The following is a 23,540-nucleotide window of genomic DNA, read 5'->3' as shown; positions in this document are numbered from 1 at the left end:
GCGTTCTGGATGTCGATGGCCTTGGTGGACTGGTCGTCGGCCGAGCAGTGCGGGTGGTGGGATGGGGCCACAAACACCTCCAGCATCCCTTTGGTGAGGCCGGGCTCGAACATCATGCTGCGGCTGCGCACGCTCACGTTCTCACAGCCCGGGTACAGGTTGTTGATGCTCACAGAGACTGCGGGTCGGAAAGGAAGCAAGTGAGCCCTTGTGCCGGGCAGTGGCCTGGCTCTCCCTCCCGCCTGGCTGTCCCCACTGCACTCTGGCTTCAGGCTGGGTTGTGTGTGCCCGCAAGTGTGCTGGGCACAGGGATTCCCAGGGAGGCGGTGGCATTTCCCTTCCCAACCCAGGACCCTTATCTTATCTGCCCTGCTCTGCGCCCTGACAGGTTGGCCATAGGGCCTGCATCTCCTGGCTTGCTTGCCATTTGGTCTCTGCCTAGGGCCAGCCAAGGGGAGGTGCTGGAGAGGGTCGGAGGAGAGAAGGGCCAGGATTTCCTCCCTTCTGGGGCTTCCTGCTTCTCTGACAGCATCTGTGCCTCTTCATGCCTCTAGCTCCCGCTGGGCAGCTTCTCTCTCTAACACACGGGATTGTTTTATGTTGGATGCAAAGTGATTTTAGACAGTAGTAGGCCATGCCAGTAAATAATGCTGAGTCACACAGAAGTTTTCCATTTTAAAGTTCCCTAGAAGGCCTTTCAGATACTCTAGCAGCAAGTCTCAGTTTGCAGCCTTAAGATTTTAGCATCTCCCCAATACTTGCTCATCTTCCCTTTTAATAACAGGGCCTGGCCGTCAGCATGCAGTCAGACTGTAATCACATGGTTTGTGTTCATTGTATTTATTTTTACTATGGCAGGGGTACTGGTTTTCTCTTTAGGCTAAGGATTTTAAGTGTTCCATTTTCAAACCAAAGTATTTTAGTAAATAAGAAGAGGGGAGCCAGTCAAAGGGAATATTATGTAAATAATGGTGGAACATGCGAGGGGGGTGGTTAGCTGAACAGCAAAGCCTGGTTCTCCTGGTGAGAGAATAGAGACTGTGCTTGCCCAGCACAGCACCAGGGTGTCCTCACCCTCCCAGTTGCTCACTTGGCCTATCAGCCTCCCACTCCTTCTCTGCCGCCTGCGAGGTGTAGGCAGAGTTATCTGTCTGTCTCGGGGCCTGGCTCCAGGTGGGTGCTCGGCACATATTTATGAGCGAATGCACTATGGAAGAGGGTCAAGGTGCTGAATGGTACCACAAAGACCACTGGTTCACAATGCACTCCACAGACACTGTAAGGCACTAAGGAAGCGACATTTCACTTGGGCAATCTGACGTTTAAAATTAGTGCTCCAAACACAAAGGTAATCCTGTACTTAAAACCGAACCTGTAAGACTGAACTCTGGGACAATGGGCACATCCAAAGGAGAGGAGGGGAAGGAAAAAGCAGACCCAAAGGCACGGCTGGTTACAGGGAGAGGAGGGGCAATGAGATCGGAAGAGTTAGTCTTCAAACACACACACACACCCCTCGGATTATACAGTCAGAAAAGCTGGCAAACAGAAAGGTAAGAAGAAAACAGACAAAAAGGGATTGGTTCTGTAAAATCTGTATTCAATCCATGCTCTGCGCTCAAGGATCCAGAAGGTCGCATGTGGCCCAAAGGCCTCAGCTTCCCCAACCCTGGTGGTCAACACAGCAGGTATTTTAGTGTATTTCTCTGCATGTCGCAGTCCAAGTCTGACAAATCTGTGGGTTTCACAGGAATGGGTTTGTCCATGTACCTGGATCTGGATGACCAGGAACCTGGGTCTGGATGACTACCCGTCACGGCCAACCACATGGCCAGGGGCTTGCTGAGGGGAGCAGACACTATTTGGTAATTTGCAGTCATTCCTCCTCAGTGACAGTTCTTATTGGGAGGATAAAAGGTCAGGACAAGGTTAATACTTGGTATTACTAAAGGAACAATTTCATGAAAAATGCTGAAACCCCAGAAGGAAACCTTTCTCTCTGCTGACTACTGCCTGCGGGTACAGAGGGCCCTGCCCACAGGCTGTTCTGGGGGAGTCAGGAGGTCCCTTCAGGTGCCCTTCCTATTCTTCACTCCTCCTGTGACCTCAAATGTTGCCCTTCCTTCTGTGGGGCACACTCCACAGGCACAACCCTTACTGCCCACAAGGCTGAGTGACGCATGTGTCAGCTAGACAATGGTGGTGTGAGGCTCACTAGAGGTCACTACCAGCCCAAATGCCTGGCTAGGGGCTCTGAGATGTGTCAGCCCCAATCCTGCAGCTGCCCTGCCGCCACTCTCCTCTCAAGCTCCCCTGATCATCTAAGGAAGCCCGGGCTGATCGGCCAACAGAGGGAGCTGGTCCTGCTGTGAGCTGCTGGAAACAGGGCAGATGCATCTGCCCACCAGGAGGGCAGACTTCCTGTTCTGTCTCCTGGCTCAAGCTCAGCCTTTGCCTCCAGTGTTCTCAAGAGAATGATGATGGCAAAGGGCCATAATTCTGAAAGCATGCAAACTTCTGCTGTCTGATGGACATTTCCCTGTGAAAGGAAAAGGGCCTGACAAATCTAGAGAGGTTATAGGTTTCTAGGCCCTGGCCTGGGAGAGAGGAGAGCATGGCCTGTTGGGCAGGAGTAGTGCCACTGTGAGGGATAATGAAGCTGCTTTGAGAACCAGGTCCCTTTCTGGGAGGCCCATGCTCAGGGTGGCCTTCCTGGTTGTTCAACAAAGCCATTCTGCACTGTGAGAGCCCGTCCTCCCCAGGCTGCCTGCACAGTGCCTTACATCTATGCTGGACTCTGCTTTTCCAGGGTGCTGCTTGGTGCTGACACCCAAGTTCAGAGGCCAACAAGTAACTGGTGACCTGTTTAGTCAGGGTTGGGGGTATCTTCTCTGCCCTAACCATCTCCAGGTCCAGCTCCTGAGCTGAGCCTCCTGACAGGGGCCCCCTCAGACGTGAGGCTGCAGGTGCACCCACCAGGAGGGGCTCGTCCCACATGGGCCTCAGTCGGGATCCCAACTCCTCTGTCCTTGTCAGTCTCTCTGAAGCCATCTGGGACTAAATTCCACTCTGACATTAACTAGCGGTGACCTACCCGGAGTCACACACTCCCAGCACATTCCTGCTCCACTGGACTGTCCTTTCTCCACTGGTTTGAAATGTCATCACAGTAACAGACTAAATGTTCGTGTCCTGGAGCAGTTCTGCTTGTGAAAGGCAAGACCTGTGTTCCTTTAAGTGGGACAGCTGCCCTCCTCCCCACTAACCATGCAGGAAGGAGAATTAGATTCGTGTGGCCAAAGCTTCCAATTTTTCCTAAGACTCTGAATATCCTAGTTTTTAGGTGAGATCTCTGGATTTTAAGTGAGGGCAACCAACTCAACCACTTCCCCCCCACTTCATCCTCATCCTGCTTGTTGGGTGGGGTCCCTCCACTTTGCCTGGACAGACACACCACATGTCTCTGAGCTTGGGTCACTTTCCTCTGAAATGGGCTCATGACAAGACCTCACAGAGTCCTGAGAATCACCTGAGAGGATGGTGGCAGCACCTGGGTCGCAGATCAACATGAGCCTTGCTAATGCCATGGGGTCCTTCCCGCAGGGTCTTACTTCTAAAGAGGTTTCCACACACAAGCCTTTTGTTTTTGTGTCCCCAAGGAGCATCAACCTTACAAACTGGACCACCTTTTAGGGTCACCTTTGCCTTGTCTTGTGTCTTTCTGGTACTGTCACTCTTTTAAGACTTGCAATTCCCCAGAGGACTTTCTCAGAGCTGTGCTTCCTGAGACCACAAAGACACTTGCTCTGAGGAACAGGGGACACATATGGGACAGTCTTTCCCTTCACTTCCCCCTAGTAGTCACAGCCAGCAGCCCCTGAGATGACAGGACACCAGACGGTTCTAAAGCACCAAATGGTGGGGACTAAAGAAAGAGCAGTGTCCACCCTCCCAACCACACAGTAGCAGGAGCCCAGTGCCCCTGGCCAGGTGGCTTGAATTAGAAACGGCCAAGGGACTGGGGAAGCTGCTCTGACTACGGGGGCCAAGGATCAGGGGAGCAGCCTCCTCATCAGACCCCCAAGGACACATGCTGAGGGCAGCTGGGGGCTTCTCTAGTACCCCCCCGCAAAGGTCTTCTGTCATAGCTCCCAGGTCCCACTTCTCTCTAAGCACTGGTGAGGTCACTGTCCACCTGGTGGGGCAAGTGGACAAAGCGGCCACCCCAAGTTGCGTCAAAGACTAGACATGGAAAGCTGACCAGAGGGAGACAGTGGAGAGCGCAGTTCTGAGGCTGAGGGCGGAGCAGCAGGCGAAATCTCTCCCTCCTGGGACCTCACATGCCAGGGGCATGACCTTCACACCTGCATAGGCCTCACAAAAATCCCGGTCAGTGACACCTTCATCACACACACACACACACACACACACACACACACACCCCTCCTCACACTATTCACAGTGCAGGGACCTTACCCCACAGCAGAAGGGAGTTGCCTCCCTCTAGGGGTGACAGCAGGAACTGCAAGAGGAGCAGAGCTAGAAGGTGACACCACCCTGGACACCCACAGAGGAGGACCTTGATCATCAAATCTGGAAAATGAGCGCCTTCAGGGAAGGGGGAGCCCATACTACACTCTCAAGAACCAAATTATAGTGGAAAATAGACTCGTGTACATGTAAATAATCTTCCCAGTGTGCCACTAGTAAGCACTGGCTCAGGCACCAGACACTGTGACTCGCAGGCTGTGTGACTCAGGGCAGCCAGCTGACCCCTCAGGGCTGCAGTAAAACAGTGGTAGAAACTCCCTGGAAGGCTGCGGTGTGGCTTGACTGAGGAGTCACATGCACTTTATTCTGCCCAGTTCCTGGCACAGTTGGGGCGCAGTGATTATTAGCATACGTCCCGGCCATATTGCATCACATGAATTGTAAATCCTTTCTAGTTATTCTCGCCTCCCTACGTTTCAATTCTACTACTGTGTTCAGAGAAAGGACATGGAAGAGGGTGTGTAAATCTCACTGTCCCCTGGCTACAGATGCTCCTCAGACCTCCTCCCTCACTGAGGAAGGAAGTCACCAAAGCCGACTTTACCACATTGGTGTTCCACCAAGGGACAGACCCATTTTCTTTTGTATGAATCCGAGGCACACAGCCCAAATTGACATTGTGTGGGAAACTCTACCAAGGCCTCTAGTCTTATCTCCCAAACAATCAATTCCTTCCAAAGAGGGTTCAGGAGCAACCATGGCCATGAGGGCTCTGTCTTCTCCTGCTCCCCACTTGTGCCCCTCCCTGGGAAGACAGGCAGCCCTGCAGTGCTGGGAGTGAGTCCTGCCAGCCCCGCTGTGAATCCGTAACCTTGTCTGTGGAAGATCAAGGAGATGGCACAGCTTCCCAAGGAGGGTCTCTGTGACCAGACCGACAGACATGGAAACCGCTACCCGAGTTTGACCTGAGCAGGAACGGGGCTCTCTGGGGATCTGACTTTGCTGCTCCAGGTCCTCACAACACCGGGTGTCCCCGCAGCCCTCCAGGAAGAAGCATGAGGGGTGAGGTCCCCTGGCCCCACCTGGTCTGTGCCATGCTTGGGCCCGTGTTGTCTGTGTCTTCTGTCTCCAAGGGCAGAGCCCTGAGGAGGGCCACGTGTACAATTGGATGATGGGCCTCAGTTTCTGTGGCTGTGACTTCTGTGAGGCCCTTGTTCTGCTATTATCAGGGCAGTTTGCCATCACTGGACAAGAGGGGCTCATGTAAGGCCACCAGCCAGCCAGGCGCACGCTTGAAAGCTACCAAAGTCACCAGGTCAAGCCACAGAAAACAACCATCTCTCCATGACATGGCAGTGCAGTCACTGCCTAGGGAGGGACAGGGGCCCTGAGGGGCCTCCTACCTGTAGGCTTAGTGGCCAGGGGTGAGGGCGGGAACCTGCTAGAGCTGCTGGAGGAGGGTCTGGGCCGGCGCCTCCGGAAGAAGCTCCTCAGCAGCCCGCACTTGAGCGACTCCACCAGGGTGGTCTTCCCGGCCCCTGAGTGGCCGAACAGCTTGAGCTTGATCCTGGGCTGCAGGTTCTGTGTGGGCCGGAGCTGCTGGACGAAGAGTCCTCGGTGTGTATCCTGAACAGGGGAGAAAAAGAGCTGCTTTGTCACAGAAAGACTCAAATCATGATTCTCAAGGTTCCTAATGTCCCTTCTCCAATTTTTTTTTTTAAGGTGTGCACTTTTATAAAAATATGGAACGCTTCACAAATTTGGGAGTCATCCTTGTGCAGGGGCCATGCTAATCTTCTCTGTATTGTTCCTATTTTAGTACATGTGCTGCCGAAGCGAGCAGTCTTCTCCAATTTTTATCCATGTTGCAGATGTGTTTTGTTTTGTTTCCACTGAATTTCTTTTTTAAATTCAGATAAAATTCACCTACCATCAAAGTCACCGCTTTCAGGTGTGCAAATCAGGGGTAGGTTGTACATTTCCTTTTGTTTCTCCAGCACTGCTGTCTGGTTCCAGAGCATCTGTGTCCCCCCAAGAGGGAGCTCAGCACCTAGTAGTGAGCACTTGCTATCACCCCGCTTCTCCCCCTGCTCAGGTCTGGCACCAGAGGGTCTGCTCAGTCTACATGGATTTGTCTGTTTTCATCGAGGTCTGACGCCCAGCAAATTGGGTGGAACCAGTGTGAAGCTTCAGTGTAAGCAGGAGATTGGATCTGCCCTGCTTGACCAGCTGGGGCGCCTGTTCCCCTCTGTGTGCAGGGGTCTGGTTCCTTTAGGGCTGTGATGGTAAAAGAGGATGGGAGAGAGGAAGGGGACATCTTGTCCTTGTCACTTTCTTCTTTCTCAGTTCCATGGGGAGAAGCAGGAGGCCCCCAACACAGGATACTTCACGATTCACATTTACAGAGGCCATCCCTTGTGCTAAGCACGGTGCTGAGGATGAGAGATGGAGACTCAGCCCTGATCAAAGCCTTGGGGAGGTACACACAGGTGAAAACATCCACCCACTAACACCCAAGGGCTTCTACAGGGTTGGTGTCAGCAAGATGCTCAGTGCACCACTTAGAATCTACTCAAGGTCCACGTGCTGATGCACTGCTTGTGCCATCCTGGTGCCCTTCTTCCCACCAGCCTGCCCTGCTCCCTAACAAGGTCCCACTTGTAGCCATCAGCTGCAGCCTGAGGCTTCTCCCTTCACCCCTACCCAGGAGCTTTCCTTCTGCTCCTGTGCCTATTCTACCTGTCATGTCCTCCTAGAAGCTTCCTTCCAGGCAGCTCAGGCCATGTATGGCTTTTTGTGGTGACCCACATGACTTTGTAATTATGTCATGCTCTGCCCTTCTAGATCAAGAGCCACTCCAGGGTAGAGGTGGTGTCCCATGTGTGGCTGGAACTGTATAAATGACTTAACCCAGAGGGACCCATGAAGGGCGTCTCAGTGTGATCTCACTCCTGGCCAGACCTTTCCTGGCAGCTCTAAGTCCCGGCAGGTGCTCCTTTGCTGTTGATTCCCCAGGCTGAGCCACCATTTATAACTGTGCTGCTACAAACTCATGTGGCTCTCCTAAAGGATCCAATTTTCTCCCCCCATTTTTGATTTTTAATCTGAGCCCAGACTGTCTCAACAGGGGTGACACTGGCCCCTAACAGGCACAATGGAAACCTGTGATGACATTTTTAGTTCCTCAGTGTTGGATGCCCTGCTGGGGCTGCATGTCAGGTGTCCACATAAGGTGCACACAAATGTCCCTTTCTGAGAAGATTCTCTTACTTCTGATAATCTGCTAAGCATTTAGGTAGGAGAAAAATCTGTTTACAGTCACCCAAAGTAAAGACCGCTACATTTTAGACACAACTTGGAGGGTTTGGGGGATGGAGGAGACACTGTTTAATACATATGGAGTTATGTAAGCATGCCACTGTTTTATTAATTGATGGATAAATATGTGTTAGGTTTGTGTCTTTCCTGAGCACTGTTCCAGATTTCTGAAAATGTCATAAGCATGTTGCTTTGGCCTTTGAGCTGCCATTGGGACCCTCCAAGGTCTGTGGGCATCTGTAGAAATTGCATCAGCGATCCTGTGGGGGAAGCAGGGACCTGGCAAGTTCCCTGGTCACCTCCTGCCCTGTGTCCCAGCACATGCAGCACAAGGGCACAGAGTGTAGTGTACTGTGCACATGTTCCTTCCAGGTCTGTGTCACATTTCACTGAGGGCTTTCCACTGACCTTTCAAAATTATCTGTGTGGGGGTGTTTCTATCTGTGAATTCTAACCAAGGAGGGTAAAAAGTACATTAAAAAGCCATCTGGTAAAATTCTGAGGCATCCAGATTTGGCAGCCAAGGCTATGGACTATGCTCTATAGGACATGAAATTGTCCTTACTTTGGCTTCTTCTTCTGACCTCAAGCCCCTGACAACCTGGTTCACTCCTGGGAATTCTATGAAAGACAGTGCTGGGCAGAAGCCACTGGCAAACTGTTTGCCTGTGTCCTGGGCCAGCGCAAGAAATGGAGGGAGAAGGCAGAGGCGGCCGGGAGGGGTTGACAAGATGCACTTCCTGTCTGCAGCAGTGGCTCCCACCTGCCTGGAGGCTTACAGCTCACGCTGTGCTTGCACTCACAGTCCTCACAGACACCTCCAAGAAACCTCTGCGGTTAGCATCCTCCTCCTCCCTCTCACATCAGGAAACTACAGCTCAGGAGGCCAAGGTACTTGCCCAAGGCCACAGAGCAAATCCAGAACTCACCACTGGGTCTTCTTCCTACCATTGCTGGCCACTGACAGGGCAGTGGGGGCTCCTCAGAAGCAGGGTCACAGGGAGGAACAGGGACGTGCACACTGAAGGCAGAGCCACAGCTGAGTGCTGGAGTGACAGTGCATCCCACTGGCAAGACACTTCCCAGTTGGGGCACCCTCTGGTGCAAAAGGTCACCACGGAGGGAATCACACCGCCCTGGCGCTCCTTTTCTGCTGTGCAAGAAGCTGCTGGCCATGGCTAAGACAGACCCACTCACCCTTCACTGTGTTTTGGGGAAGAGAAGTCAGGGAACTGCTGTTTCATCCAGACTGACAGATTTTACCATCTTCTTGAAAGACAAAGAATAGCAAAATATCCTTTGGTCCTGACCTTTCTAAGGAAATCTCACCTCATCCTGCAGGATAACATCTCAGAGCCTTGGAAAATTCAAACACATACCATGTGACACAGCTATCCCACATGGAAGTTTCTGGAGGGTCTCCCTCTTGGGTGGAAGGTGCGCTTTCACTTCTGGCCACCAGGTGGCGGAGCAGGGATGACTTCTGAGGCTCAGAGGCTGCCCCTGGTTAAGGCAGCTCTCAACAGCCTGTGGTCAGAGGAAGGGCCCGAGGGTGGTGCTACAAGGTGGTGTGAGTGCTGGTTTATTTGGAGGGAGCACCAGTCCTTCCACACTGCACAGATAACAAAAGCTGCAAGACTGGCCAGAATACCCAGGCTGGTGAGGCCCTCACTGGCTGGGCCAGAGGAGACTGTGGCTGCTCCCCAGCCACCACCCCTGGGGAGTGGAGAGGTGGGACTTCTATGCTACATAAATTTGGCTCATGTCTTGAAATGTTCTCCAATGTACATGCCTCTAGGTTTGGGGTGTGTCTGGATCACATACAGGAGGCCTACAGTATCCCGGGGATAAGACCTTCCATAGTATAGGGGGACACCAGGTTGAGAAGAAGAGGTAGAAGCAGCATCAAACTCCAAGGAGTACAGAATTCCACACCAGAACCTTCCAGAGGTGTATCTGGAGGACACACTATATTCACCTGGTGTAGCTCTAATAACATACTCTAAATATTCACATAGGAATGTGAGGCTCAGTTTGCATTCTTGCTCAAGTAACACAGCCTGACAACTCCAGCCCCAGGGCCATCATTTCTCACCTGAGTGCCACCAAGTCATCTTTTATCAGGTCTCTGTGCTCCTCCTGACCTTGATAGTCCAAGTCTGAGCAGCAGGGGGAATTCTGGAAATCTAAGTCAGATGTCTCACCTACAAGTTTCACACACTGGGCCCAGCACCAATATCCTCACCCAAATTTATAAAGCTACGCTGCCTCTTGGGTCACATGCACTGTCCTCCTCTGCCTGGACTCCCAGGCCTAGGCTGTAGCCTCAGCCCAGTTACTCCCTCTTTTTTTGTTTGAACACATCCAACTCTTCACTGCCTGGGGCCCTTTGCAGTGACTATTCCTCCTGCCTTCCTCCTCTCTGGCATTGGGCTGGATCTCTCCCCTTGCCCTTTAGGTCTTGTTTCACATGTCACATTAGAGCATCTTCCCTAATGAGCCAGTTGAAAGGAGCCTCCCTGCAATCACTCTATCTCATATCATCTTATTTTAATACCTTGCATGGCACCTACTGCAGGGGCAGCAAATTCTTCTGTGAAGGGTCAGATGGTCTCTGTGACAACTATTCAAGTCTGCCATGTATGCACACCACAGACAAGAGTGAATGAAGGGGCATGGCTATGTGCCAATAAAACTTTATTTACAAAATCAAGTGGTGGAAAGCTGTGGCTTATAGGACATTATTTGCCACCCACTGAACTGACTTACACAACCTGGCATTTTCCTTATTTGCTTCCTGCCTGGGTCTTAACAATTCTGCTCACTATAGACTATCCATTGCCTGGAATAGCTTTTGGCATTCACTAGACACTGTGGATATCTTTTTAATGCATGAACGAACATTATTCAATCACTGCTCTGCTCTTTGGAGTCCTGGTGACTCTTTTGGTTTCTAGTTTCCTTTCTTCTAGCACCTATTTTCCCCTGGCAATTGAGCTTTCACTTTCTCTTCAGAAAAGGTAACTAAACATCAGTTGGTGGATGGGGAAAACCATCACAGTCTGGGAAGGCCAGAGAAGAGCACATGAGGCAGGACACAGTTAGACCCCTGCATGGAAGGGAGCAGCAACTCTAGATTATGCAAATGCAGTTTACTTGGGATAGATATTTCATTGCATGCAAACTCTCCAATTTTTCCTGTTTTCCAAAATATTTCTGGGCACCTTTCTTCGTTGTCTAGTCTTAGGCTTAGGAGAAGCAAACTATTTTTAATATCAGGTCATCAAAGATATGATCAGAAGGATGATGGAACAAAATAAAAATAAAGCAACTCCCTAAATCCCCTAAAATTATTAAAATCAGACAAGAATGGGACTTGTAGTAGTAGAGGTAGTAAACAGGAATGCTGATGCAAAATCTAGACGCAGTCCCCTTCCCTTCCCTGGGTGTCATAACAAGCGTCTCTCCATGAGTTTGGCTTAGCAACAACACAATCCTGGGGCAGGTTTAGAGGGTGGCACTGGGCTTTGTTTTATTGGTGGGACTGAGCACAGGACAGAGTAGACAGCATGACCTCCTTTTGTAATGTGGTACCTACAGCCAGACTGGAGCTGTAGGGGCTTTCAGAGACCCCTAAAGCAATGATAAGCAGGTCAACTACCTCTAGTGTGTGTGGGGAGATCTGCAGTATTTGCCCATTCCTGTGGTGTACATGATCCCACCCCGGATAATTTCAGGATACCAGCCCCTCTCAAAGGATGCTACAGATTTGGGAAGATACTTGTACAAACAGTTCCAGAAGCTGTTCCAGAGGCGTTGGCTCTGGCCTCTGCCACCCTCAGCCCTGCCCCTCCCAGAAGGGGAATTCACCTGGGCCCCTGGAATGCATGGGTTGTAAGGTCTCATCTCCCATGGGTCAGGCCCCTGCACTGACTAGAAGTCGCAATAGCCGGACCTTCTCCCCTCCCTGTTTTCCAGTGGTGCAGGAAGACGAGATGACTTTGGTTCTATTTCCAGAGCCGAATCCCCATTGCTTCCCTAGCAAATGTAGTTTAAAAATACATGCTGAGGCAATGTCAAATGATGAGAGCTGAGAACACAGGAAACGTTTCTTTTGCTAATTTGGCCCATTTGGAAACCAAATAAAATGGCAGGCAATTTAGGGCCACCGCCCCCGGCTGTCCCAGAAACAGACCTCTCCCCATGAGAATGTTCTGGATCAATCGGCAGTGGGTCTTACAGAGGGTGGCAGCAGCCCTGGGGGAGTGAGGAAATGTGTGGAGGTATTTTTTTGGTTATCACAATACGAGTAGGTACGAGATGCCACAAAATTAGACATCCAGGGTCCAAGGACAAGACCTCCCCTGACCCCAAGTGTTTGTAGCACCCTGGTGATAAATCCTGGAAAATATCAGGAAGAATATTGACATTGAAAGGAAAATGGCTCCAGAATGCTCAAGTGTGAATGGTTCTCTTCCCTTCCCCACCCCCTTGTATTCTGGTTGTGAACATTCTCTTCCTCCTGGTGACTGAGCTACAGGTTACACTTACAAATAAATCCACTTCCAGGTCTTCCCCACAGGCTCTCTCTGCTCCTTGCAGCACCTGCCACAATTCTCACTGCTATCTTCCCCAAGGATGCTACTGCGGCCGTTCTGTCAGTTCCAATAACCAAATTCCAGTGCTGATGGACCAGGTGCCAAATGGCTATTGATGTGGGATTTATTTTCCCACATGAAAAGGACACAGTGTGATGAGAGACTCTTCCCTTTCTGGCTCATCAGGAAGCTAAAGTCCTTTGAGGGATGACAAAGGTGAACAAATACGAGGGCTCCTCCCTCCAACACTGAGCCCAGAAGGTTCTGCTGAAGGGAACAGAAACCCTGGGCTTCCCACGGGAAGGTGCTCCTCATACTCTGGGAAGTGGTCCGTGTGAAAGGGACACCGTCCTGTCTGGGCAGGAATCCGTGGACCTGCCCTGTGCCCACCAAAAGCTCATGGAAAGCAGGTATTTGTCCATCAGGTGGGAATCTCAGTTCTGTGCTAGTTAGCATGTTGCCACGCTCTTGGAGTCTGGGCTTCCTGCAGGACCATTCCCTTCCATAAACCTCAGATCTTATAAAATTACAATGCTTGGCCCAGGAACTCAGGATTCAGCAGTGGCTGTTATTACAAATGACTCTGTAGGGAGCCCTGCCACAATGGCCATGGCAGACACCCACACAGCAGCTCTAAGAGTGGTCTGCAAGATTCCAACAGCAGTGGTGTTAACTGTGTGCGGGCACTGTGCTGGGGACATCAGTCACGTGAGGCAGGACCATACCCATTCCCTCTGACAAACGGACACTGAGGCAGGGAGCCATTTTCCCAGCAAGACTGTGGCAGAGCTGGGGCTGGAGCCTAGGTCGTCTCACTCCTGAGTCTGTGCCTTCACCCACCACTCTGTATTTTGCTTTGTAAAGCCCGGATTGGGGGGGGGGGCTTACCACTGGTTTCTGGGTGCTAAGGGTGGCAGTGTCCTTTAATCAGAGGCATTAAAATGACTATTCTTTGCCTTGAGCTCTCATTCGGAGAAAAATCATGGGATAATGGTAAAATACTAAATGTTGAGATAGCCCCCTTCCAATCCTCTTTTAAAAATCTGGGCGCTAAAAACAAAGGTGCCCAGGGGTGGAAGAAAACAAAGGAGATCCCAGAGTAGGACACACCGAGGGCCCGCCTGCAGGGAATTCAGAATAATACATGAGAATCAGTTCTGTGTTTCTCTTTCTAACTGTGGCAGTGACCTCTGTAGTGGGGAACATGGGGAAACAGAGATAGAGAGACCTTTGGCCACCAGCCCCACAACCCCCGCTAGCAGGCTGCTGCTCCCCCTCCCTTAGGTCATCGTTTTGAGCTTTTCTTCCTTTTCTGCAGACTTGTCATGGTAGCGTACATCTGGGTTTGTACCCAGCAGAGCAATCTACTTTTGAATAAAAGAAGGGACCAGGATGGGGAGCAAAACACAGCCCAGCCCCCAAATGCCCCATCCTTCTGCAGAGGAAGGCTGTCTCCTGAGCAGCCTGTTAGACTGTTGCCAGTCATGGTGTTAACAGCTAATTTTCTGCTTTGAGATGAGTTAACTGCAGGCACCCTTGTGTCCCTGCTCTGATGACAGTTTCTCAGTTGGTAACCAGCACTCCAAGCCTAGAAAGAATATGGACACTGGATTTTCCTGAGTGCCAAGTGGTGGGAAGCATTAGCCCCGTGGCAGATGAGCGAGGGCTGCAAACACCTGGGAGGAGCACAGTCCCGATACCCAGGGACACAAGCCAGGCCCCAGGGGCAGGTGGGGTCTAGGCTTTCTGTGTGGAATGTGGGAAATCTGAAAGCACCAGACCAAATAGGTCTGGACACCTGGTAAAGGTATCTGGCCTGTTTCTTTAGAAGCCCTTCACCATTCCTTTGCAAAGTGTTCTTTCTATAAGTGGCATAAGTGGAAACCTAATAATTAACAGGAAAAAAATATTTGTGCTCATTAAGCCTGTGTAAAAACTACATTTCCTTTGCCTTTTCACTGTTGATGGATGCTACGTCAGTCATCGGTTTACACCACCCCTTCTATCTGGACATTTTGTTTATAAACGTTAAGATTCTACAACCCAAACGTAGAACTTCCTGGTGTACAATCCAGCCCAAAGCAGAGATTGCAAATTGTGTTTTTTGTTTGGCTGGTACTCTAATTCAAATAAAGGGAATTTAACAATTAGGAAAGTGTATGTAAAAGTTCTTTTTTTTTTTTGAGATAGTCTCACTTTGTCACCCTTGGTAGAGTGCCATGGCATCATAACTCACAGCAACCTCAAACTCTTGGGCTCAGGTGATCCTCTTACCTCAGCCTCCCTAGTACCTGGGATTACAGGCGCCTGCCACAATGCCCGGCTATTTTTTAGAGATGGGGGTCTTTCTCTTATTCAGGCTGTTCTCAAACTCCTGAGCTCAGGCAATCCACCTGTCTCGGTGTCCCAGAGTGCTGAGATTATAGGCGTGAGCCACTGTACCTGGCCTTAAAAGTTCATTATTGATTGGCGCCATGACTAATAGGCTCCCACCCTTCCTCACCTTATTTATTTATTTATTATAAATAAAAAGGTCTCCTTTGCTATGCTAGTCCAAAGTCTCACTCATTGTGATAAGCAAGACAGTCCATGGTGGCATGGGAAACACAAAGCCTATGATTAATTTACATATTTTCTAGGCTTAGTGCCTGTGGCTCAAGCAGCTAAGGCGCCAGCCACGTACACCTGAGCTGGTAGGTTCAAATCCAGCCCAGGCCTGTCAAACAACAATGACAGCTGCAAGCAAAAAATAGCCCGGCATTATGGCGGATGCCTGTAGTCCCAGCTACTTGGGAGGCTGAGGCAAGAGAATTGCTTGAGCCCAGGAGTTGGAGGTTGCTGTGAGCTGTGATGCCACGGGCACTCTACCCAGGGTGACAGCTTGAGGCTCTGTCTCCAAAAAAAAAAAAAAAAAAATTTACATATTTTCTGTAGGGACGGATGAGTCAGGGAAAGAAAATCTTTCCACACTTAGCTCTTTCTGAACAAAGGAGAGACTAAATGCCTTGGGAGATCTCAGCCTTCACTGATCATCTGGCCGGTGCTTCTGTGGCCAGTTCTCAGAGTCCCAAGCACAAGGGTGTTAAAATGAATGATCTGTGACATTACCTCCGCATCAACTCCGAAGAGTTTTAAATATGCCTATGTACTTAAAACAGTTGGTTCCCTTCAAATCCGTGTGCTGCAGAAGGAAAAAAATTATTCTGGTCTATGTCCCTACAGCCTTTGGCAAGACCAAGAGGCAACCACAAACACACACTTGAAGCAGCCGTGAAGCCTCAGACATCACTCCCCTCCGCCAGGCACGTCTCCCTGCACCTGACAGGGACATCTAGAGCGTGTTTTGGACAGTACCTTTTCAATAAGTACTTCACCTAATTCAATTATCTTTTGTTTCTAGAAAGTTTGGTTTTTTAAAAAATCATGATTATTGGCCAGCGCAGTGGCTCATGCCTATAATCCTAGTACTCTGGGAGGTCAAGGTGGGTGGACTGCTTGTGCTCAGGGGTTCAAGACCAGCCTGAGCAATAGCCAGACCCCCCAAAAAATTACCATAAAAAATTTGGAAAACTACAGTAATGTTTAAAGACGTTATATACTCACAATAGACAAATCACAAACCACTACTGGCAACATTTTCTTTCTATGTAGTTTTAACATAGTAGGGGCTATAATGGACACATAATTTATCTTATGCTTTGAAGCCCAGTGGATACCCTGAGTATTAAATTCCACTACCAAAACCTCTCAAAACTACTTTTTAAAAAAAATTTTTATTTGTTTGAGACAGAGTCTTAAGCTGTCACCCTAGGTAGAGTGCCAGGGTGTCACAGCTCACAGCAACCTCCAACTCTTGGGCTTAAGCGATTGTCTTGCCTCAGCCTCCCAAGTAGCTGGGACTGCACGCACCCACCACAACACCCCGCTATTTTTTGGTTGTAGTTGTCATGTTGTTTGGCAGGCCTAGGCTGGATTTGAACCCACCAGCTCCAGTGTATGTGGCTGCCATCTTAGCCGCTTGAGCTATAGGTGCCAAGTCTCAAAACTACTATAAAGGCCAAAAAGAATTCTATTCAGTAGCTTAAGACAATATTAGTCATTATTGTTGGTCACCTAGTGTTTCCAAGTTTTATAAGGGTATTTTTTATAAGTAACATTGCTGGGAACATCTTTGTGCGTAAAACATAAAGCTTCCAGATTGATGGGAAGCTCTTATGACATCTCTTACTACACATTGCTACCATGTGAGGTGGGAAGAGGTACAACTGCATTCACTTATGTTTTTCATGATCATTTAAACCTTAGAGCTATGATGGTAAAGAGGAACTTAAGTGATATCTTGGACCTCAAAACATAAGAAGGAAAGAGACAGAGTCAGCACCTCATTTCCGCTCTACTTTATGGGAGGTAGATGTTGCAGCGATGGTAGGAGAGAAACCAGGTCCAGCAACTATAAAGAGGTCCATCATTTCCAAGTCCAAATGGAGAAACCTGATCCTGAGCTTACACGTTTATGCCAAGTGACATGTAAACGACAGGACAGGGACAGATGCTTCACTTCATAGAGACTGTTGTCCAAAGCCCTGTTTGGTTCATTCTAATAATCCACTAAGGGAAAAGACTGAGGATTTTTCACATAAATAAAAGTAGAGAATTTCAGAACTATAAACTGAATTTCTCACCTTTCGGAGTCTTGCAAGGAGACCCGCTACATGCTCATGCTGTTCTGATTTAGCAAGATCTTCTGGCGTCTTTCCATCCTGTTAGAGAAAAAGCGTTAGTTTCTTTTCTCTGGAAGATAGAGCCCTGTGTGTTCCATACACTAATCCCATCCACCTGAGGCAGAGACGAAAGCACATCTGAGGTCAGAAGCAAATCAGGCAGACACAGAGCTCGCCCTGGATTATCTCCCTATCTGTGGAATCCTCATTTCACTTGATTGTTCAGGAAGGGAATATAAAAAGTAGGAACCAGACGTGCACTGGTGTCTTGTGGAACAGTAGGCAGAGGTCGCAGGCCCACAGCTAATCACTACCCAGCTGCCTCCGTAGCTGGCTGAATACGGCAAGTCCTGAAACTCTCACCCAATTAGGCAGAGAATAAAGATTGTCATTAGATGACACACTGCTTAGCACAAGCTGATGTCCTACAGTCCACATATGGACAAATCCAGCCTTCACATGATGCCACTCCTGGTCATCACTCTGCATTTAAAAAAAGACTTAGTTTGATAATTTAAAAAGTATGCATTTTTAATTATTACGGGTATGTAATATTTAATATTATTTATAGGGCATATGTGCAGATTTGATACAGACATATGATATATATTATCGAATCAGAGTAATTCCATCATCTCGAGCATTTATCATTTCTTTTCATGTTAGCGACATTCCAATTTCACTCTTAGTTATTTTACAGTACACCCCAATTTGCTGTGGACTGTAGTCACTTTGTTACGTTATTCACAGACAACTTTGACTGATGTATTTTTGGTAAACATAAACATGAGCCCAAGGCACTTTGGTGCTTGCGTTTTACTTAGAGACTTTCCTAGGACTCCAGTTTCATACCGAATCTGTTTCTGTACCATGAATGGGCCCAACAATGGCAAACATTTCCTGAACCGCCCCCCCCCCCCCCCCCCCCGGGGCACACGGCAGATGCAGTTCTCAGAGCTCTGTGTGCTCTAACTCTGGAAGTCACCCGGAGGCAGGGCTCTCATTGTGCCCATGACACCAAGGAGGAAAGAAGCTTAGGGGCTGTTCTGTTGCAGTTTTTTTAGAGATTAAAAAAAAATCTAAAAGAGGAAAAGATGGGAAGCAATTTCCAAATAAATAAACTGGACTTAAAAATAAGAAGGATTTATCTAAAATGTTTATCAATAACAGTGGAATCCCTGAAGCTTAGGGATGTCTGGAGTTCGTTTAATAGCAAACCTCCCAGCCCCTCAATTCAGTTAATTCTCTGAGCCACGACTGGGGTTCCATTAAACCAGCCTTTCACTATTCTGGCACTAGAGGTCCAGATAACTGGACCTGTGCCTTGGCTGTTTAGCAGAATTTCTGGCTTTTATCCACTAGATGCCAGTAGCATCCCCCAGCTCTCATTGAAGCAACCAAGAATGTCTCCAGACGTTGCCTAATGTCCCCTGAGGGGCAACCTGGCCCAAGTGAGAACCACTGTTGTCTGCAGACTGGCCTGCCAAGAATCAGGTGGGTGCTCTGGGGGAGGCTTACTGGCTAGCCAGGCCTGTCATCTCTCTCTGCTCCCTTAGCATCCTGCAGTGTCTCCAGCGGGCAGGTGAGGGCTTCTAGTTCACTCTGGGATGAATTAGGTCCCTTATCAGATACCGTATTTCCAACCAAGTATTCATAGCAAATCAAGAGAAGGACCTGGATTATGTGACTTCCAAACTTCACTGCACTTGGGATATCACCTGGAGGTCTTAGAAAAATCCTGCTCCCTAGCTCCTACCCAGACACTGCTTTCATCAGTCTGGGGCGTGACCTGTTCCCCCAGTTAATTCTACCAAGCAGCAGAGTTTGGGAACCACTGCCCTAGTTTGAAGAAATCTAAGCCTTGACTTAAGTTTCCTGTCTCCCAAGGTATTCCTCTTGGAGATCTCAGACTTGCAACAGGAGGAGGAGTGTCACTGGCACAGGGTACTCTCCACCAAGCAACCTCTTGATAGACTAGAACCACCAGCGACAATAATTCCTTACATTTGCACAGCACTTTACAGTTCACTTCACAGAAACACGTTGCTGTAAGGGACACTGTGCAGGCTTGCATAAGGAATGCCTGCCAGTGCAGTGGACACAGGGAGCTTCAGCAGAGGTCCTGAGCCTTCCCCACTGGGTTTATTCATCTGCCCACGCAGGTTCTTGAGCAGCTTAGAAAAAAAACAAATGCAAAGAGCCAGCCCATTGCCAGCCCAGGAGAAGCAGGCAGCAGTAATTATTAATGAAACAGCTGGGAAGTTCCCCCAAACTACCTGATCGTCTGTCTGAGAGGGAAGGGGCAGGAGCTGGGTCTCTGCTCGCGGGTCTTGGCTGCACAAGGCACTGATGGAGGGGCTAAGCTCACTGACTGGCACTCGAGTGACTCGGGCTTACACTCAGAGCTTTCAGGGACCCAACAAGTGCGTGCATGGACAGACACAGAAGATGGCTGAGTGTCTCAGCACCCAGCAGTCCATCATCTCAGCGTGGGGCCTGTGAGCCTTGGAGACCGAGTGGCTGGAGAGGGCTGAGCTGGGCCCAGGAATCCCTGTGTCTCCTGTGCACCAGCAACACCTCTCACCCCATTTCTAGCCTGGGCCAGTGAGGCCCAATTTGGCAGCATGTCATGGGAAGAAATCCATGGAAGGGCCTAAAGGCCACTCACTCATTGTGCTCAGGAAGTCAGATTTTCCAGTAAAAACATTATCAGAAGGAACATGTACAAAAACTTCCACATTTTTCAAACAGTGTGGGGGCAGATGATGGATTTTCTTTTTAACCTACAAAATTGTAAGACTCCATCCACTTAACACCCAATCAACAAACAGTCCGTGTCCCAGGTACTGTGATGTCATTCATTTATTCCCTCTTTCGTTCAGCAGGTATTTATTGAGCTCCCTTTATGCACAAGGCTGGGGACACAGAAGTCACTAAATCCAACAAAATCCCTCTTCTTGTGGGTTATACAATCTAGTGGACAGGGAAGACCAGAAACAAATAGGTGAATAAAGTAGAGTCCGTCAGCTGGTGACAGGTGCTATGGAGAAGGATGAGGCAGGGAAAGGTTTGGGCAGGCCAGGGCAATGGTGGGGAGGAGACACAGAATTTAAAATGAGAGAGCCCTTAATGTAAAGCCTCACCAAGAAGGTGATATTTGAGTCAAACCTGCAGAAGGTGGTGGACCAAGACTTATAAATACCCGGGGAAGATCTTCTCATGCCCACGAATAGCAAGTGTAAAGACCCTGGGGCAGCAGGATGGCCATCAGGCTTGAATATCAAGGGGTCCCAAGTGGCTGGTGCAGGGGAAGAGGAGAAACAAGAAATGGGGTCAGGGAGGCAAGGTCGGGGCAGGCCTTTGGGGAAGTCCCATCGTAAAGATGTTTACCCTGATGGGATACTGTTGGAGCATCTGAGCAAGAGAGTGGTAGGATCTGACTCATATTTGAACAGGGTTATATGTGGACAGATAAAGGCAAAAGCATCTCTAAGCCGATTCTACTGTGTTTCCCCGAAAATAAGACACTGTCTTATATTTATTTTTTCTCAAGAAGACACACTAGGGCTTATTTTCAGGGGATGTCTTACTGACTTCGCCGAAATGCATGGCTTGGCTATGCAGATATGCTGCATAGCCACGCTCATCACTAGGTCTCAGGTAGGGCTTATATTTAACACATGCATAGAAATCCTGCTAGGGCTTATTTTTTGGGTAGGTCTTATTTTTGGGGAAACACGGTACCTGTTACCATCTGTTCCCAGTCAATGTCTATTATGTTGACTATTGTGTAAGTGTCCCTCCTCCATTTTTAGACACTTTCTGAGTGGCACTCCTATCTCACTGCCACTGGACTCCCTGTTCTTAGCAGCACCTGGTGAGTGGTAGAATGAGTTAGCTGAGTGCAGCGCCTCTGGGTGCCTATGGGAGGGGCCTCAGGATCGGCAGGTAGGAGGGGAAGGAAGCCTGAGGAGGGTGCTGAGCAGGACCCAGGGAACAGGGGTCGTGGGGTGGGGGTGAAGTTACAACAGTAACAGGAGGACCGCTGTGGAGTGGGCAGTCCATCCCACACTGTCCCATCCCACACTGTCATTATCTGGAAGCGATCAAGAGCCAGAATTTTCTTTTTTTGGCAGGGCTGGGTTTGGACCTGCCACCTCTGGTATATGGGGCCGGCACCCTACAGCAGCCAGAATTTTCAAAAATGTCCTTGCTAGTTTCATTATGAGGCAACTTCAGGGTCAAAAAGAATATTTTTTCCTCATAAAAATACATAATAATACTCCATTACAAGGTACCTGGACCCTGAGCCCAGACATGGCTGCACAGGGCTTGACAAGCCAGCAGGTCACACAGGGCAGGACCTTCTTATGGTGTGTGGGTTTGCACTGAGCACAGAGGTATCCTAAGAAGGGGATGCACCCCACATAGAATACTGGTTATAACTGAGCCTGAGAGGAAGCACCACGCTTTGACTAATACCACACAGAGCAGACCTGAGGGCACCCAGGGAGGCAAATCCTAGACCAGAGGTCAGCAAACACCTCTGTCAGGGCCGGGGAGTTTTGGACTCTGTGGGCCATATAGTGCCTGTGGGAGCTGCTCAACTCTAATACCACACTGTGGAGGCAGCCAGAGACTACACAAATGCACAGACATGTGTCCCAATAAAACTTTATTTATAGAAACAGGCAGTGGGCTGGATTTGGACAGAAGGCCAGTTTGCTAACCCCTTGATGTCTCTGGGAAACAAGGCTCTATTCAAACTTCAGAGCCCTGATGTTGGCAGCCACATTAAAAAGCCACTTGATATCCTAGGAGAATCACCTATAGCAGCAAAGCTCTAATGTGTAAGTTTCAGCAGGAGGACTGGACAGTCAGCCCACTGTCAGCAGCAGCAATAAAGCCGCAACTGTATCTTATTAGCTGAGGTATTTTCTCTCCTGCTTAGTTCATGAAATACGAAGCAAGACTTTCCTCTGTTGGGAGGAACTAGATCTGCAATGGGAAGAGAAGGCAAAGGGAGCTGAAGAAATTCCACTTAAAAATATTCTGCAGGGCTGGGTGTGGCAGTGCCTGTAGTTCCAGCTACTTGGGAGGCAGAAGTGGGGGGATGCCTTGAGCCTAGGAGTTCCAGATCAGCCTGGGAAATATAGGGAGATCCTAACTACTATAAAAAAATTAAACACACACACAAAATGTGCAGGCCCAGTAGCACAGGCAGACTCCTTAAACCACAGAGAGCTGCTCTTGTGCCTCTGGAGCCGGGCAGCCTGGTCTCTGCGGGAAGAAGTGGGGACCACACCCCACACTGACAGCCTTTCCTCCTCCAGGTCTGACTATAGGGCTCCCCTAGGTAGGGGGACCTGGGGCAGGGAGAGCATTTAGGAAAGGGAAACATACCTCTCCCAACAACACGGAGGCCCTGCTGTGTAATATGGAAACCCAAGAGGTCGGCGGAACCAGTGGGAACCCCTGGCAGAGCGGGGCCTGGTGGGGTGAAACCAGGATGGAAATTAACAGGATGGAACAAGTTTGTGTGGGCAACTGTGCATGTAACTGCAGGTACGAGCCACTGCAGAAACAGCAGCTTGTCTGCTTTAGAACGCAGTTGCCCAGTGCTCCCTGTCCCCTCCTGCCCGGAGGCTGGAGAGCTCCCTGCAGCTCCCTCCTGACTGGCCCAAGGACACTCACCACGGTCAGCGCCTCCACGCTGGCGCCCATTAGACAGAGGTACCGGACCACATCCAGGATCCCATTGTTGGCTGCAAGGTGCAAAGGCGTTCGTCCACACTGGGAAGAGAGAAAAAGACCAATGAGCTCTTCTCACACTGTCGCTGAGGTTAACACTCAGGGAGGACACTCTGGGGAGACAGTCGGGGTCCCCCAGGAGGAGGGACGAGGTGCCATCTCCTTTCACCAGAAACTCACCATCCACTGAGGCAGGCCAGTCAGGCAGGACATTTTCAAGAACGTTGCAGTTAAAAAGTAACTTTAAATATAATTTCAAAGGGTAAAAGGAGGCTTACACAGGGTAACTAAATTAAGTTTCCTGCTGTGCTGGCAGGAAGCAGGCAGGAGCCAAGAGCTTCTGGGCTCCAAAGTTCTAGCAAGATCTGCATCATAGTTCAAATTTAGACATACCCAGGGAAGAGAAGATGGAAGGACAGATATTGGAGACTCTCAATGAGTGACATTACAAGGGCATGCCCACCATGTTCTTCTTATGCCTGTGGGTCCCAAACTGTGTGCCAAGGCACTTCTGGAACCAGCAGTGAACTCACAGGGGTGATGAGGAACATTTGAGGAGTTTGATGGAACCACCTAGTGAGGACACCAAGTGAACTACCAGCTGAAGGTAGTTCCGAGTCCCATCATTAGACTGTATCACCTTCCTTTCAATGATACCCTG

The 23,540-nt window shown here is 49.5% G+C and overlaps 1 protein-coding gene and 1 non-coding gene across 2 annotated transcripts in view; both read right to left on the bottom strand.

The window, feature by feature from the left end:
* Positions 1 to 23,540, bottom strand: part of DAPK1 (death associated protein kinase 1) — a 198,820-nt gene that overhangs the window by 16,934 nt on the left and 158,346 nt on the right. Inside the window, exons 17-19 of the mRNA XM_023508301.1 lie at positions 22,823 to 22,921; positions 17,090 to 17,167; positions 5,895 to 6,117 (exon numbers count right to left, since the gene is read on the bottom strand). Of these exons, the coding sequence (XP_023364069.1) occupies positions 5,895 to 6,117; positions 17,090 to 17,167; positions 22,823 to 22,921 (400 nt within the window). The remainder of the gene's footprint in view (positions 1 to 5,894; positions 6,118 to 17,089; positions 17,168 to 22,822; positions 22,922 to 23,540) is intronic.
* Positions 6,228 to 6,334, bottom strand: LOC111722378. The gene has a single exon (XR_002771201.1). It is a non-coding gene; the product is annotated as a U6 spliceosomal RNA (small nuclear RNA).

This window comes from Otolemur garnettii, unplaced genomic scaffold (assembly GCF_000181295.1).
Source record: "Otolemur garnettii isolate 467f Iridium unplaced genomic scaffold, OtoGar3 scaffold00243, whole genome shotgun sequence".
Lineage (NCBI taxonomy): Eukaryota > Metazoa > Chordata > Mammalia > Primates > Galagidae > Otolemur > Otolemur garnettii.
This window is presented reverse-complemented; position numbering and strand designations above follow the sequence as displayed.